General features: G+C 45.4%; 2 protein-coding genes and 2 non-coding genes across 5 annotated transcripts; 3 read left to right on the top strand and 1 right to left on the bottom strand.

Moving 5' to 3' along the window:
• Positions 1 to 72: 72 nt before the first annotated feature.
• On the bottom strand, positions 73 to 2,407 carry setd6 (SET domain containing 6, protein lysine methyltransferase). Of its 2 annotated transcripts, none has more exons than XM_061283926.1 (8): positions 2,359 to 2,407; positions 1,972 to 2,043; positions 1,709 to 1,853; positions 1,499 to 1,640; positions 1,245 to 1,439; positions 1,007 to 1,163; positions 569 to 889; positions 73 to 502 (listed from the first exon to the last, which is right to left on the bottom strand). In XM_061283926.1, exons 1-8 carry the CDS (start codon positions 2,383 to 2,385, stop codon positions 188 to 190), a joined length of 1,374 nt encoding a protein of 457 aa, XP_061139910.1. In that variant the 5' UTR covers positions 2,386 to 2,407; the 3' UTR covers positions 73 to 187. The 2 variants fall into 2 exon arrangements, with proteins under 2 accessions (XP_061139910.1, XP_061139911.1); XM_061283927.1 differs by having other exon boundaries at positions 1,007 to 1,142.
• Positions 2,408 to 2,667: 260 nt separating this feature from the next.
• Positions 2,668 to 2,739, top strand: trnap-ugg (transfer RNA proline (anticodon UGG)). Its single transcript has one exon. It is a non-coding gene; the product is annotated as a tRNA-Pro (tRNA).
• Positions 2,740 to 3,455: 716 nt separating this feature from the next.
• On the top strand, positions 3,456 to 7,707 carry tes (testis derived transcript (3 LIM domains)). Its single transcript, XM_061283925.1, has 8 exons — positions 3,456 to 3,644; positions 4,330 to 4,415; positions 5,042 to 5,114; positions 5,216 to 5,737; positions 5,969 to 6,376; positions 6,721 to 6,936; positions 7,042 to 7,200; positions 7,350 to 7,707. Exons 1-8 carry the CDS (start codon positions 3,618 to 3,620, stop codon positions 7,539 to 7,541), a joined length of 1,683 nt encoding a protein of 560 aa, XP_061139909.1. The 5' UTR covers positions 3,456 to 3,617; the 3' UTR covers positions 7,542 to 7,707.
• A 1,428-nt stretch (positions 7,708 to 9,135) lies between these two features.
• On the top strand, positions 9,136 to 9,209 carry trnan-guu (transfer RNA asparagine (anticodon GUU)). The gene has a single exon. It is a non-coding gene; the product is annotated as a tRNA-Asn (tRNA).
• Positions 9,210 to 15,397: the final 6,188 nt, after the last annotated feature.

The following is a 15,397-nucleotide window of genomic DNA, read 5'->3' as shown; positions in this document are numbered from 1 at the left end:
ATTTCCCCCCTATCTCATAACCATACAGTATAAAAAAGTGAATCCATAAGGAGGTAATGAATAAGTGTGCTGTACTTTCAAATAGTTTTAATGACAAATGAATGTTAAAACCGTCTGCGATAGTTTAAAAAGAAAAAAAAACATGATGAAACTAATTAATGGACATTGCAGAGGAAAAATATTTTTTTCATGTCTTTGTGAGCTCCATGACTTTTTCCAAGATTCTTTTCTGTCCATATCTGACATGCAGTGCCTTCCTCTGCCTGCTGCTCAGTCTCTGTTGCAAAACCTGGTCTTCCATCAGGACTCTGTCCTGATCCACATCGGGGTAGCCCCTCATGGTCAGAAGTGCCGCTTCGTGGATGAGCCACTTCCACTTGGCCTTTAATCCAGACAGCCCGTCATTGGAGAATGCCTGAGAAATGATCTCCTCGTCCTCCTCGTCTTCCCATCCGTCATTATCTTTCAACTCGGCGAACTCGTCCCTGGACATGCACAGCACCTAAAACCACCATACATCAGTACGTATTCCGACTCGGAATTCCCATACTACAACCATGTGTATCACCTTGAGCACACTGTGCAACTCCATGTCTGTGAGGCAGCCATGTTTGCCGAAAACAAACGGTCCTTTATCCTGTAGCAACTCCCACATCTCCTCCAAGAGTTGTGGATCTCCATCTGGCTTGGAATGATCATGAGAGGAACCTGTTGTGGCCGCTTTGTACAGGTTGATGACTGGGATGTCGGCGGTGTCGTCAGTATTGTCGGAAGGCGGCTGGGTGAAGCCGTACATGTGCAGCAGCTGCCAGTTAGCCATTTGCCCGTACGTATTGAACACTTCCTCGCCTTTTTTGATGGGACCCATGCATACCATCTTCAAAGTGTCCTGAGGGGTTGAACAGAGAAGACATTTGGAAGCAAACTTTTAGGGGGAGTTGACAGAAGCATGTTGTAGCTATCGTAAGACAAAAAAAAATGCATAATGTTTTTATAGTGTCTTTACTGGCATAAACTCCAGATTGGCATTGTGCTTGGAAACATGGTTGAGCATATCGGCCATGGGAACCATCATGGGTGGAATGGGAGCCTTTCCCTCATCTTCATCATCATCATCCGCTTCTTCTTGTGGCTCTTGGAAACTACACAGGGAGGGAATAAGACTTCAAGCGCTTCATTGCCAATCCACATGGAGAATGTTCAAAATAAGCCATGAAGAAAACTTTAAAGTATCTTTGACTAACCTGTAGGCCATGACAAAAGCCACGAGCTGCGTGTAGAGCTCCAGAGTGTGCGTGCGGGTGTTCCACATGTCTGGATGCTTGGTAATGAAAGGCAGGACCACATCTTTGTATTCCCTCTGAATGTTATCCAGGTCTTTCTCCACTGCCTCTGGTATACCGGTTCCCCTCAGGAGTCCATCTCGCTCTTCTTTGGACCTGATTGGACCATTAACACCTTGTAGTTGTGACCTCATATAATTGTGTTTCCCCCTCACCAGAACATGGGGTGGTCCAACATCTTGAAGTCGGTCCATAATGACAGGTATGGTTTCCATTTGGACTGCGCTGTGGTGTATTCATACAGCAGAGCTAGAAGGAGTGGCACCCAGCCTGAAGTGCTTTCCAAGGAGAACTTCTCTGAACAAAAAGAGATATGTTCGAAAAATGGGATGGAGGGGGAAAATATTGTATGTCGGAGGAGTTACCTCGCTCCAGCAGGGATGCGACGTGGGTCGTGCCCTGGTGAAGGAGAGCCGATCTGGGGATGGTGAACAACACTTCACCTTTCTCAATGTCATCCTGAGCCAACATCCCATAGTCGGCCACCACACCTTCTTTGCTTACTCGTACCTGCATACAATATTTGCCATTTTGGTTCAACTACGCCTGCGATCGATAGTGACAAACAATTTAATGCTCTTTCACTTAATTGCTCCAATTAAGGATTCTGCTCTGTAAAGGAACGGACCTTGGTGCTGAGCACTAGACCTACGCTGTCGCACCACCGAAGGAAGTCCTGCAGGGAAGTGTCATCGTCCACCTGCACAGTAGGAAGAGGAAAATAAAAAAAATATATTTGTAGCTAATTAGGTGACACTTTTAAAATACGCATATTTATGCATAGGCATTCGTCACACAACGTTTTAAATGTCAGATCAAATGATGTAAGGAAGTTTATTGTTAGTTAGAATATATTGTCTATATATGTCAAACGGTTTGACTCAACCTAGCTGTAGTATCGGTACTAGTTAACAACCTATTTATCGCAACAGCACGTGTAAAGTACACACGACAGCTATATACTGTACACCGCACTGCAGCATTACATAAACGAATTGATTGGACGAAACCGTACCTTGTGCCGCTTGGCTTCAGATGCCATTTTATGAGCTTGTTGAACTCCGTCAAGTTGATTTTAAACAGTTTCACGATCCATGGCAGAGTAACTCAAACACGTGGAGACAGGAGGCGTGGCCAGACCCGGAAGAAGGACGAGCAGGCAGAACGTGAGGATGGACAATCGAGCTCGATAAAGCTAACACAAAATGTCGTTAGAACTAAGCATTATTTTATGAATAAAAATATCAGTATTTAAACTTTAAACTTTTGGATCCCAAATCAGAATTCCTAATGTTATAATAGTAGTGATTTCTGGTCTTTGCGTGGCTCGTTGGTCTAGGGGTATGATTCTCGCTTTGGGTGCGAGAGGTCCCGGGTTCAAATCCCGGACGAGCCCACTTTTTATTATTTACTAATTTTGCTCATCTACATGATCTCTTACTAACCCAAATCCCCAGAGAAACAATAAAAGCACCCAAAAGGACAGCACCGGAAATGTCCCGAGTTGCAAAATTGTAATGTCTACCTGTGGCCTCACAGAGGGCGCTGTTTCACATCCTGAAGACACCCAACTTGCCACATCATCAAGTTTTTAAATTATGAAAACTTAAAATTCCTCAGCACTCAGTGACTGGTTTTGGTGACTTGATTTAGCGAAACGATTCTGATTCTCGCTTCGCGTGCAGTTCTACTGGATACAACGTCGATAGAGTTGCCATTATCCTTTGTCAGGCGGAGGGCCCGCCTTCTCTAACCGTCCATTGGCTGATTTCATCCAATCGTATTATTGGCCTGAAGGAACATCTGTCAGCGCCTCTCGGGACATATGTGAAAGTGAACGGGACCCGCAGACTTATAAAGCTAGCGTGGAAAACGAAGAAGTACGACATGGTCAATTTCAAAATAAAATAACTATGAAGCTTTGCTATGATAAAAATGATGGCATGAATTATTAAAGAAAAAAGAAAAAAAATATTACATTAGTATGTCATGCAGAATTATAGTAAAACAACCGAAGCAATCGAATAACTTGTCGTAAATGTAGTTTATCTCATTTTATTGTTTCCATCAACATCAGAAATGTTGTCTTTAGCAGCGATAACTTGACGGTTGTTCGTAGCGGGCTGCCTTCCCGAACCGAAAGTGGCATCAAAACCGGTCTGTTTGTAGTGTCCAGTGTCTCATCCTCTCCTATTTACCGTTAATTTGTCACAGTTTTCCCAGCAGCGTCCACTCGGTTCGGTTAGTGTGTTTTGGAAGCGGAGAGAAGCGAACATGGAGATCGAGAAGGAAGTGAAAAAGGTGAGTCAACGCCCTGCTGAGGTGCGAGAGGAGGACGTTAGTGCAGGTGGTCGTCACCGGTCGCGAATCAAAAAGTTTTTCCAGCTAATAAATTTGACACCTTTAATAAAATCGTGTCACTTTTTGAACTTTATTGAGTGTTAACTTTGCTTTTGTCTGTCGTAACCAAATTGGTCATTTATGACATGAGTCTGGTTCAGTTTACAGTGATTTAATCTCGTAGGTTTAGTAAACAGCACCTTTTTTGTTTTTAGTTTCAGATCAAATAAAATTAGTCCCATTTAAGGGGGCGGGGCGTCTTTGTTCGTGTGTTCATAGACGCATGAACTGATGTTTTGTTGACCTGCCAGATGACCCAGACGGGTTTGCTAGATTATAATCCCCGGTGGCGATAAATACTGAAAGCTCATCCCCATAGCTGTCTTGTTGCATGTGAGCATCTGCACCCCCAAATGACGTCACCCTCGCCAACATCTTGACATGTTTTGACAGACGTGAAGTTGAATGTTGATCGGTGATCTTTTGCGTTGCAGTTGAAAATCCATAAAAGAGGAAGTGACACATTTGAAGCTTTTCCGAGTCAGCGTTATTGAGAAACCATAGACTGACTCGCCGACCGTATTGGTCGCAAAGCAATGTTGGGTACCTAATGAAGTGTCTTCTTAACGTATTATTTGTGTTTCAGATGACGCTGGGACATGAGTTTGGTGCGGGCGCCGCCTGCCTCAAGTGTAAAGAGAAATGCGAAGGCTTCGAGCTTCATTTCTGGAGGTGAGAACTCCACCAAGGCTAAAATGTATCATCCTACTTTTCTGGCCCTCCAAAGTTGCTTTAGATGATTAATTGTCCACCCGAGCCTGAACTCACCGATTCACAAACTAACCGCAGGAAAATGTAAACATCCAAAAAATGTTGGGGGGGAATCCAAAAAGAAATACGGAGCAGCTTGTCCTTCTTGTTGAGGGGCAAAGAGTCTCCAGCAGTGAAGTTCATTCCCAAGTGACAAGGCCACTTTTGTTAAACACAACTGACTCACACAGTGACTCACTTGCAAGATTCCAGCAAATTCCCAGCGTGTGGCCTTAGACTGGGATCAGTGGCTCGCAGATTTAATTGACAACACTCGACTGATGTCACGACGCAGAGGCTCCCTTTTTTTTTTTTTGCGCCTTAATTTGTCAGGAATCTACTCTTGGCTAAGTGGTTGGGTTAATGCTTACGTACTGGTCTTCATCTTCAACCATAATCATTACCATGTGAACCCACATCTATGTACACGTAATAGCAGTCATAAACAATGGTGATCATAATTGCTGACGTTGCCAAAATTCCGCTAATTTGTCAGCGCGCATTTGGAAACACACTTTGAGTTGTTTGCCCATTTTTGGCTGTTGCAGAAAAATCTGTCGTAACTGCAAGTGCGGTCTGGCGGAACACAATGTGCAGATGAACTCGGAGGAGAACAAAAAGGTCGGGAGACTTGCAAATTTCCGTCTCTATTTTATAGATCCATATTTCTTTATTTCTTTTTTTGCTCTTGCTCTTTTTGATTTGCCTGAATGTCCATGCAGGTGGGGAAGCTCTTTGAGGACACCAAGTACACCGGCCTCATTGCCAAGCTGAAGACAGACGGCGTCCCCGTGTATCGCGGCAACGCCGTCACCATCACGCTGGGCGGCCCCGCCACCGCCCAAATCGTGTTGCCGGGCACCGCCCACACCGTGTTACCTGCCTCCGTCACCGCAACAGTACCTCACACCACCGCTGCCACCGCTGCCGGTTCTGTCCCGTCTGCCGCAGCCTCGGGAGGTACGGCGTCCGTCCCGTCTGCCGCACCCTCGGGAGGTACGGCGTCCGTCCCGTCTGCCGCACCCTCGGGAGGTACGGCGTCCGTCCCGTCTACTGCAACTTCGGGAGCTACGGCGTTAGGCGGCGCCGTCCGGCCACGCCCGGCTGGCGTTGCCCCCGTCAAGGCGAACGCACCGAGCGTTTCTGTCAATACCACCACTGCCAACGTGGTGCCTGTCTCCAAAGAAACTCCTCTCAAGTCTGTCACATACGAGTGGGCGCCCCCTGTGGCTAACAAATATGTGGTAAGTTTTCTCGAGGCATGGCCTTCAAAATCTATCAAGTAATCAATAAGAATTTGATTGATTAATAGTGGAAGTGAAATCTGCCTCTTTTTTTTTTTTTTTTTTTAACAAAGGGCTGAACATGCTGTGCTGGTTGTTTGGTCTCCACTCGTATCTTGCTCTCAAATATTTTCACGTCCCTCTTCTGTGATTGGTCGATATATATGTTTTTTTTGCTTCCTTTCCTCGCAGGCGGTGCGCTACATCGAGCTGCTCCCGCCTGAGAAACGCCCCGTGGCGGGCACTGAAGGCGCCGCCTACCGCCGCCAACAGATGGCCCGCCAGCTGCCCGAGCACGACCAGGACCCGACCAAGTGCCACGAGCTGAGCCCGGCCGAAGTCAAACAGATGCAGCAGTTTGTGCGCAAGTACAAGGACGAGGCCTTGGGTATCGGTGACGTGCGGCTGCCCGAGGAGATGGTTCTAATCCAGGCGGCGGCGGGTCAGGGCGGCCCGGGTGCTGCTGGAGCGGCCGGACCGGGAGCAGTGGGTGTCAAGGGGGCCGCTGGAGTTGCAGGGCCAGGGTCCACGTCTGCTGGAGCTGCCGTGGGTACCACCGCTGGAGCCATGGGCGCCCCGGGAGCCCCGCAGCAAAGCTTCGTAAGGAATTTGATGTTCGTATTTGGCAACATTGTGTCAAAAGTCGATTTTAATGTGCAGCCAGTCTCCAATGTCACATCAAAGTATTCCGGGGAAGGAGGTCTGGCTGGCGCATTGTGTGCTTGTTTGGCACCGAGCAAGGTTTTGTTCTCGGCGCAACAATGAACGCGACACGCCAGAGCGGCTAATCTTTCAGCAACAATTAGCCAACGTTTCCTTGCATTTAACAAACCGGCGTCAGGACTTTTGATGTGTATTTTAGACTCCTGTGGCATACATCACCAATAATGGCCAATTGAATGAAAGAAGAAAAAAAACTGTCACCTTCTCTCCAAACCCTGCAGTCGTGCCGCCACTGCAATCAGCCGATGCGCGTCGGCGACCCGGCCGTGTACGCCGAGCGGGCCGGCTACGACAAGCTGTGGCACCCGGCCTGCTTCGTGTGCTGCACCTGCAACGAGCTGCTGGTGGACATGATCTACTTCTGGAAGCGCGGAAAGCTCTACTGCGGTCGTCACTACGGCGACAGCGAGAAGCCGCGCTGCGGCGGCTGCGACGAGGTGAGATCCGTAGAGATGGTACCGTTCTGAACATGTTTGTTCAATTGTGTATAATCCATTTTATTGTTCTTGATCAACATCTTAAGCGCTTTTGTTCCCCCACAGCTGATCTTCTGTAATGAGTACACGCAGGCCGAGGGCCAAAACTGGCACTTGAAACATTTTTGCTGCTTCGACTGCGACCTGGTTCTGGCCGGAGAGACGTACGTGATGGAGCAGGACAAGCCCGTCTGCACGCCTTGCTACATGAAAAACTACGCTGTGGTAAGGCGGTGCAACCTCGGTCACGCCTTCTTTCTCGAAAGTCTCTCATTAGCTAGTTTTGTTTTTTAATCTGGGTACTCCACCTTGGTCAATCTGGAAATATTGTTAGCGGTTTAACGCTGACTACGTTGTTTGTCGGTCGTCTACAGAAATGCTCCGGGTGCGGCGAGGCGGTGGAGCCCGAGGCTCAGCGCGTGTCCTACGGCGAGCACCACTGGCACGCCGCCCCGAAGTGCTTCAAGTGCTCGGGGTGCGCCAAGGTTCTGATGGGCCAGCGTTTCATGGCGGCCCAGGGACGGTTGTTTTGCTCCGTCGAGTGCAAGAAGAACACTCCCGCCTAGATGCCTGAGTCAAGATGGCGGGCGTGGATTTAAGATAGCGACGCGGCGTTGAGGTGAAGCCATTTGTACGAGTGCCTTCAAAGTCTGCAGTTTTTTTTTTCTTCAGGTCTCAGCCATGTAACTACTGAAAACTGCTTTTTCATTAAAATATGAGTTATTGACTGAATATTTGCCCTATATGCATTCTGGTGTGAAATTTGAAGCATGTACAGGATACTAAACTAATGGGCGATACTGAAAAAACATGAAATTTGGTAGGCATGTTTATTATGAGTAGACTAAATTTCGTAAAATAATCATTTTTGTTATTGCGTGTGACTGTAGCATAGCAAGTTTGATTATTCTCCATCGTGCACCAGGGAATTTTGTGGAAACTCAGACCCCGGACGGAGCCAGTGTCACATGGGAGTAAGAAATTTGGCCGATCAAGAAGTCTCGAGCCAAAGTCTCAAGAAGTCTGCCTTTTTTTTTTTTTTTCCCTCGACAGCCATTTCCAGAAATCAAATTTTCAACATCAAAAGGATAAAAAGTTATGTTTGCCTTATATGGGTCATGTACTGTTTGATGGCGTGATGGAAAAAGTTGCCAAGAAACTTTCATGCTTTTTTTCTCCTGAGGTTGGAAACTATTGACAATTCCAGGAAGCTTCATCTCCCGAGGAACGCCATTGTCTCCGATGGCCTCACGGTTTACTTCCCCTTCATTCAAACCTAATGTGACAACCACTTTGTCAACCAATTCAATGACTGCAATTGCTTCATTTGCCTGCAGGAGGCGCCAGTGTACGCAAGAAGCAAACGGAAAGCGTTTGGTGGGCGCGGTCGAATTGAGATTGACAGGTAGCCACGTAGCAGCTTCACTCATTTTATTTACACACACATTTGCCACCTCAGTGGGTGCACTTTCTTAGTTTATTCAATACCAAAATAGTGTGTGTCAAAACGTTTTTGTTTATAATTTACATTATTATTCTAAATAAATTGTTTATCATTTAGTTTTGGGTTGTTTTTCCCTAAATAATATATACAAAGTCATTATTTAAAAATGATTTCTCAGTATAAATATGTAATGTTTCACTTATAATTGTTAGCCTGACAAAAAAAAAAATCCCTCAAAACTAGAAACGTAAAAATTAAATTCACACTCATAAAAAAAGTATTTTCATGAACTTTTTCAAATCAATGTGATGTTAGACTGCTGTTTTGTTTTGCGTTGAGCTGCGTGAGGATTTGCGTTAAGAGGCGAAAAGAGAATTTGCATGATGCAAATTACTCCGTGTTCAACTCTAAAACCAAAATATCTTCCACGCTGCGTACTCTGGGCTCGTAAATAACCTTTTGAATGTTTTATTATGTTCACATTGATGCGAGCGCACCTGCTGAACAAATGTGAACGACTCTTATCAAAACCAATTTTCCTCACGCAAATATTTCCGTGACGAAAGTGCAGATGAGAACTGAAGGCTGCTAGTGTAGTGCTTTTCGAAAGTGGCATTTTGATGGCAGATTTAAACATAATTGGTTGTAACTTTTGATAATCGTAGTTTGACTTTGCACCGAACTATATTGTGTCAGTAAGTAGCTTAGTCCGCATCGTCTCTGTGGCGCAATCGGTTAGCGCGTTCGGCTGTTAACCGAAAGGTTGGTGGTTCGAGCCCACCCAGGGACGCTTTTAGGATTGGCTTTCAAATATTCTACATTCAATTTATATATTCCAGGCTGTGCGGCATGGGTTAGTTAACTCCTGTCCTCGTGTAGTAATACTAACAAAATAAGAATTTACAAGTTTATAAATAAATTAGGTTAAATTATAAACATAATAATAAATAAATCACAAAATGCGATTGAAAGTTTGAGTTTCATTAAAACTTATTTCTTTAGGTGAAAAAGTATGAACGCTTAAGGCAAGGTTGCAGTACTTTTTTACACACACGCACGCACTCACACACACACACTTCCCATGAAATTTCCCTTTCCTGCTATTGTGTGTGCTGCGCTGGCAAACATGGAAAGTCGGAAAAAGGGTGCAGCAGAATTCCACAAGCCTCAACCTCCCCACAATCAAACGATGCGCTTGCGGACCTTCGCCGGCGTGTGTAACAATGCGCGGTTCTGCCTCACGGCAACGCCGGTGAGCAGCTGGACCGTGATGAGTGCTTCCATTGTGTTGTGAAAATACAATGCAGCTGTTTGCCGTGACTCATTACCTCCGCCAAGCATGAAAGGCCAGAGGCATTAACCCCTTTCTCACCCTCAATTTCCACAAAACCCAACAGATTGATCATAGTACATAAATATAGCATGCGCGTGTGTCACCTACATGCGAGGAGTGGATCGTGGAAGTGTGGATTTTGTCACTGGCGTCCTCCAAGAGGTCAAAGGTAAGGTTTGTCACGAGGCGTCGTCGTCCACTCATGGAATTTATCAGCGAGTGTGGAAGTAGGATGGGAAATGTTTGTAGGATTTTAACCTTAAACTGAACATTTGAGGGGCGGGGTTACAACATGATGGGACAAATCCAACCCTCGTAGTCACTCAGGCGATTCTTATTATGATCTGGATGCAGCACCTGACTGTCAACCAGTAAATGAATTAGTGTGATTGTTCTGTCTGTTTGCTGGGTGTGGTTGTCCACCATCTTCACGAGAACAATGTTATACAGCAGCTTGAGGAGGCCAAGGCAGTGCTCCATGTTTATGACCATACAAGGACTCCGCACATTCCTGACTCTCTCATGGAAGCTCTAGCGCACTTCTCGTTCTGCACAGAGGAGGAGGCGGAGGAGGAACTTATCTCGTTTGCACTCATTAGTTTGTAACCAGGGATAAGCTGAGGTCAAAGGTAAACCGGAGCAGGTCAAAGAGATGCTTCTGGTATGACAACTTTCCTTCTGGAGGTTTCCTCCTACAAACATTGGAACCAGATTGAGAGCTTCTCTTAGTGTTTTGCATCAGTGTCTCCTGCAGAGGGCGCTAGTGGTAACGAGTCAGCTGGGAAATGAGGGCACATGGAGATAGCGCAAATTGACACGGAAATGACATTGAAGATCGGTTACCGACTTTGCCGTTGACATTGAACCCGGTAACTGCTTCCGAACGCTGAGTGTTGGGTGTTAACGTAAACGCCCCCTGGTGTTCATTAGCTTTTGTGACACTGTCACTTGTGTGTATACTTTACTTCATTCCCATCATGCTTCTCAGGTTTAAGTCTTTTGAGTTTCGGTCCAACCCGCTCTTGCTTCTCTTCTTCCTCCTCCTGTCAGCATCGCTATCATACCTACAGGCAGACGCAATGGTGGTCCCGCTTAGTTTTTGTAAACCTTTGGAACGCGGCTGCAAAAACAACACTCACTTAACTTGTGTGTTTTTATGAGAAGTGAAAGAACAATTATTAGCATAAACCGAAGATTCACTTTAGGGTCAGGAGGGCCTTTTGGTTTTTTGGGGGGGCGTTGCCAATTACAATAAAATTCTGATAACCGATTAATCAGCCAAAAAATCGGAAAAAAAATTGCATAAAGTAACCAGATGATCCAAATATTACAATATTAATATTGTGCGCCAAATTGGTCAAGTGATTCCCAAACGCCACTTCCATCTGACCAGCTCCCAAATTAGAAAAATAGAAAATCCCTTGTAAAACAAGGCTTTCATTGTCACTTTCCAAATGTGCCCAGCACCAACATACAAAGCTTTTGCCCCCACTTGCGAATCGTGAAAGCTATGCTTCAGGAAAACAACCTTACCCATGAAGTCATCCAAAGTTTTTTTCCACTCGCTTGTGAAAAGGAAAGGAGGGAAACTGTTTGGAAAATGTGCTACTCGCTCACTCCCGCTAATCCGGAGATGTCACGGTGTAACCAGTTCATTTCTCCAAGACTTTCCCAAGCCCACCGGGACCCCCCCCCCCCTACCGCCACACCCATTGGCCGTCTTTTACCTTCCTGTCTCCAGGTGGTACGGCGAACTAGCGTGTTGAAAGTCAACGATGATGCAAACAGCGATGACAGGAAGCAGATGCTGCTGATGTCATGTTGGTGTTTGGCATGCTAAGGGAATTTTGCCCCCAAAGTAGGTTGATGCCCCCCCCCCTTTTAATGATGAACATAAGGAGTGCAACATGGCAGGGTACACGTTCCCATGTCATTCCGAGCGAGGGTAATAAGTCTTAAGCGCATGAACGGGAAGCTCAGTCCTCATGTCAGTTTCCAAGCTGGCCTCTTGAACACCTCCAATAAATACCGCCAACTCACAAAGAGCAGCTCCACGGAGCTTCGCAAGGAATGTGTGTGTGTGTGTGTTTACGCGTACTGTGTTGCCATTGTGTAAGTGTGCGAGCCCCGCCCGAGTCTCTCATCTGCACGCATTGTTTCAGCTATTTTCCTTGGGGCCTGTCAGGACATTCCAGCACTCAGGTGCTCTCAGAATATTTCCCCCCCCCTTGTAGACAGAGGCGAAAATCATATCGGTTAGATACTGTTGCTGTGTATTTTGATATTTTTTTGGTTATCTATGTGTTTTGATATTGAAATCATCATTGATATGTTGTAATATCGTATCTGCTGCTGATTGTGTTGTTTTGTTAAGGATAGTAAAAGGACAAAATGTTGATATCGTAATAGCTGTATCGTGATAGTGGGAGATATTCAGTATCATTGGCATCATTGATATTTTTGGAGTTCTGGTTTGGTATCGCGATATGGTGACTGTATCAGTACAATCAGCTAAGCATCCCGATAATTTTATCGATACGAGCCTCAAATATCAATTTTCAGTTTCGACATTGCAATTGATGATCAGATGTTAATATAAAAAATCACACAATTGCCTTATCATGACTTTTTTTTTCGATTTTTGGTATCTCAATCTAATTTTCTACCAATCATATTGATATTAAGCACTTGTATGCTGCGCTAGGATATTTAGCATCAGCGGCAAAGGATGTTCTTGTGACGTTTTTCTTTTTCCCAAGCATCACCACATTCCTACCTTTTGCTTTCAGCAGCTGGGATGTTTGTCTGGGATATTATTTTCCTCGCTCTAACAATAGAAGGAAGCGGCCAGCTGATTCCCGCCTCTTTAAGCGAGGCCAGGAGGACCCTCTCTGGGGTGTCGTTTTGGCCCGCCAGGGCTCCGGAAACACACAACGCTCGGGACACGACGAGGACGAGGGTGTGTGAGGAAATCCCTGAATTGAATGTTCCACGTGGCCTCGCCCAGGCTTTTCCCTCTTTGTGGCGCAGATGTGAGAGTGTGTCAGCCAGCGTGTGCGTCAACGCACTACTTGATGTGCTTTGGAAGGAATTCCTCGGGTTTCCCTCTCGGCCCTTTTGACAAACTCTCCCTCGTTTCCAAGGCGGGCAGAATTGCGGCGGACGATATCATGCTTTATTTCATTCCCAGTGACTCACTTCCAAATAATGTTTAGCGATTAGCAACATTTTGATGGATGATTCGGAAACGTTGAACTTTCTCCTTGATGGAAAATAATAAACATTCGCTGGACAGTTAAAAGTAGCAGAAGAGAGACTGTATAAAGAAAGATTTTTAAAATAGTTTTACCACTCCCATGAATTTGAAACCCATAAATCCTTTTCAAAGTTTCTCACTGCACCAGTTGTCATTAAGTACAAGGTGCAATTTTTTAAAAGTTGAAAACAGTTACTAATGTATGAATATTTATGATGTAATCTGTCTTCTGTCACCATGGCAACCACATCACAATGACATCACTTTGGTGTTACTATTATGTTTGACAGACTAAATAAATAATCGGTATGCACAGGTACGTTTGGCAAGAGTGAGTCACTGAGAGGAAAGAACCATGACGACCGTATTGAATTTTTTTTCTTTTTTGGGGGGATAGAGAGAAAGAAAATGTGGTTACAATGTGAAATTGTGAGTTTAACGGCTGCTTTCCAATAGTGGAGAGCTCTGTTTAGTCTTTGAACACAAATGGAGCATCCAAGTGAAGTTTTCAAGAACAGGAAGCAGTGAAAGTATACACCACTTCATGCAAGAGAGGTGCCGTGTCCAAATACAGGAAGAGACGAATCATCAAGAGCACGTTTTATAAAGTGGAGATATTTGTGCTTTTATTTTTTTGAGGGGAAATTTGCAAAATAATGCTGCCAGGCTATCATTTTGTAAAGTGAGTAACTAGAAAGTGATGTCCATGCCTTTAAATCAACGCAGAGGAAAGTGGAGGTCTTTGTGCCTCAGTATTTGGCAGCTGTCAAGTCATGTCTTTCCATGCTGCTCACTATTTGGCTGGTGTATACTATTTGATTCTTAACTGTACGCCGCTATGTGCTGCTCAGTATTAGGCAGGTGCTTGAACAGATGTTTAGATGACCCACCCAGCAGATCTCCCACGTTGAGTTAAGAACAACAAGGGAGAGGTCTCCTCCCGACTGGTTGCCTCCTCTTTTCCGAGGAATGTTGCTTACAAGCATGCGGAGGAGGCAGAGGAGGAGGAGGACCTCTGAACTTACACTTGACTCTGTTCTAAAGTCATCAACTCCTCCAAAGAGCTCCCGAAAACATCAGCACCACGGCCATAAAATAAAAGCAGGAGCCTTTCGATATGATGAGCTCACACTGCAGGAATTACGTACAGCTTCCAGGATGTGTGTAGCGGGTCCGATAACGAGACTGTAACGTGTTTGCTTTTTTTCTGCGTTAATGGCCCGGGTAATTGATGCTATAGCAAACAGGAAGTGTGAGCTTTGTTGTCATTGTTACAAGTGGAGGCCTTATCGCTGCCCCCCACTCCCCTCTCTGAAACGTCATCACTCACTGGAATGCTAACAATAAATGCTAACAGTGAACATCGTTGACAGATAATGGCTAAAAAGTGTTTCGAACTAAAATGTGACTTCTTAAAACATAATGAAAGACACAGTTTGATTCCCATAGGAGAATTTTTCGTCGTGGTTCCCTTCTTCCTAGACTCGCAAACACGTTCCAATGCATCGTGGTCTATAAAAAGCTCCCTCTCCACGCTCGCTTTCTTCCCAACATCCCCGGTCAAGTCGCTGGACGCACACTTTCCTGGCGAGCGTTCAGGAAGCGCTCGCTCCAAATAAGGCGGAGGAGCAGCGAGCAGGCAGGACGGAAACCTTGGAGACGCTTCCTTGGAGACCGGAGCGCCATAATAAAACACTCCCTCAGCGACTGAGGAATTAACACAAGATACAAGTGTGGGAATGCTGGACTCAGAAAATGCACAAATGTGACACATGGTGGAATTTGTTGACTCAGAAATGGATCAAACGATGCATTGACAAAAGTATTGGGACATCCCACAGAAAGTCTGCAAAACTGTGTATTGCTGGCTAGCAAGATTAGCTCCATGGTGGAAATTCATGAAAGTCAGAAAAACATTCCAACAAAAGTATTTGGACAGTCACGGTGTATTTTAATAACGCTGTCTATGTGTGTGTGTGTGTGTGTGTGTGTGTGTGTGTACAAATGTGAGCAAGCGAGTGTGTGAGTGCAGAATGATGACTCCAAATTACAGAGCAAGTCAGAACGTTTTTATCCGGGAGACCCCGCGGCTTGCTAGGAGGAGGAGAAAATGGCCGCCACTCCCTCACCAGGAGATTCCTCAGCGCCAGCTCGTGCTAACGGGAATTCTTGGCACAACGTTGCCATGGCTACCCATCAGAAAAACCCAAAACACAAACAATATCCTATTCAAGATCAATTTTGTCAGGAAAAAAAGACTCACTGGTACAATTTTCCTACATTAGAGCACACTTGCCCTTCGTCTTCTTGACACTGCAAGCTTCAAAAGCACTTTCGCATTTTTAGTAGCGCCTAAAAAGAAGCTTTGTGCTCCTTGGAGACGATTCCA

The sequence above is a fragment of the Syngnathus typhle genome, linkage group LG7, assembly GCF_033458585.1.
Source record: "Syngnathus typhle isolate RoL2023-S1 ecotype Sweden linkage group LG7, RoL_Styp_1.0, whole genome shotgun sequence".
NCBI classification, from domain to species: Eukaryota; Metazoa; Chordata; class Actinopteri; order Syngnathiformes; family Syngnathidae; genus Syngnathus; species Syngnathus typhle.
Note: the sequence above shows the minus strand (reverse complement) of the source record. Positions and strands in the feature narration are given on the sequence as shown.

What these genes read in the sequence shown, in the direction of transcription:
- setd6 (XM_061283926.1), bottom strand. Translation starts at nt 2,385, where the DNA reads ATGGCATCTGAAGCCAAGCGGCACAAG. An exon ending in GCTTTTGTCATGGCCTACAG is followed by an intron (nt 1,164 to 1,244) that starts GTTAGTCAAAGA and finishes AAGCGCTTGAAG; the next exon opens with TCTTATTCCCTCCCTGTGTA. An exon ending in CCAATCTGGAGTTTATGCCA is followed by an intron (nt 890 to 1,006) that starts GTAAAGACACTA and finishes TCAACCCCTCAG; the next exon opens with GACACTTTGAAGATGGTATG.
- tes (XM_061283925.1), top strand. Translation starts at nt 3,618, where the DNA reads ATGGAGATCGAGAAGGAAGTGAAAAAG. An exon ending in TCGAGAAGGAAGTGAAAAAG is followed by an intron (nt 3,645 to 4,329) that starts GTGAGTCAACGC and finishes TTTGTGTTTCAG; the next exon opens with ATGACGCTGGGACATGAGTT. An exon ending in GAGCCCCGCAGCAAAGCTTC is followed by an intron (nt 6,377 to 6,720) that starts GTAAGGAATTTG and finishes CAAACCCTGCAG; the next exon opens with TCGTGCCGCCACTGCAATCA.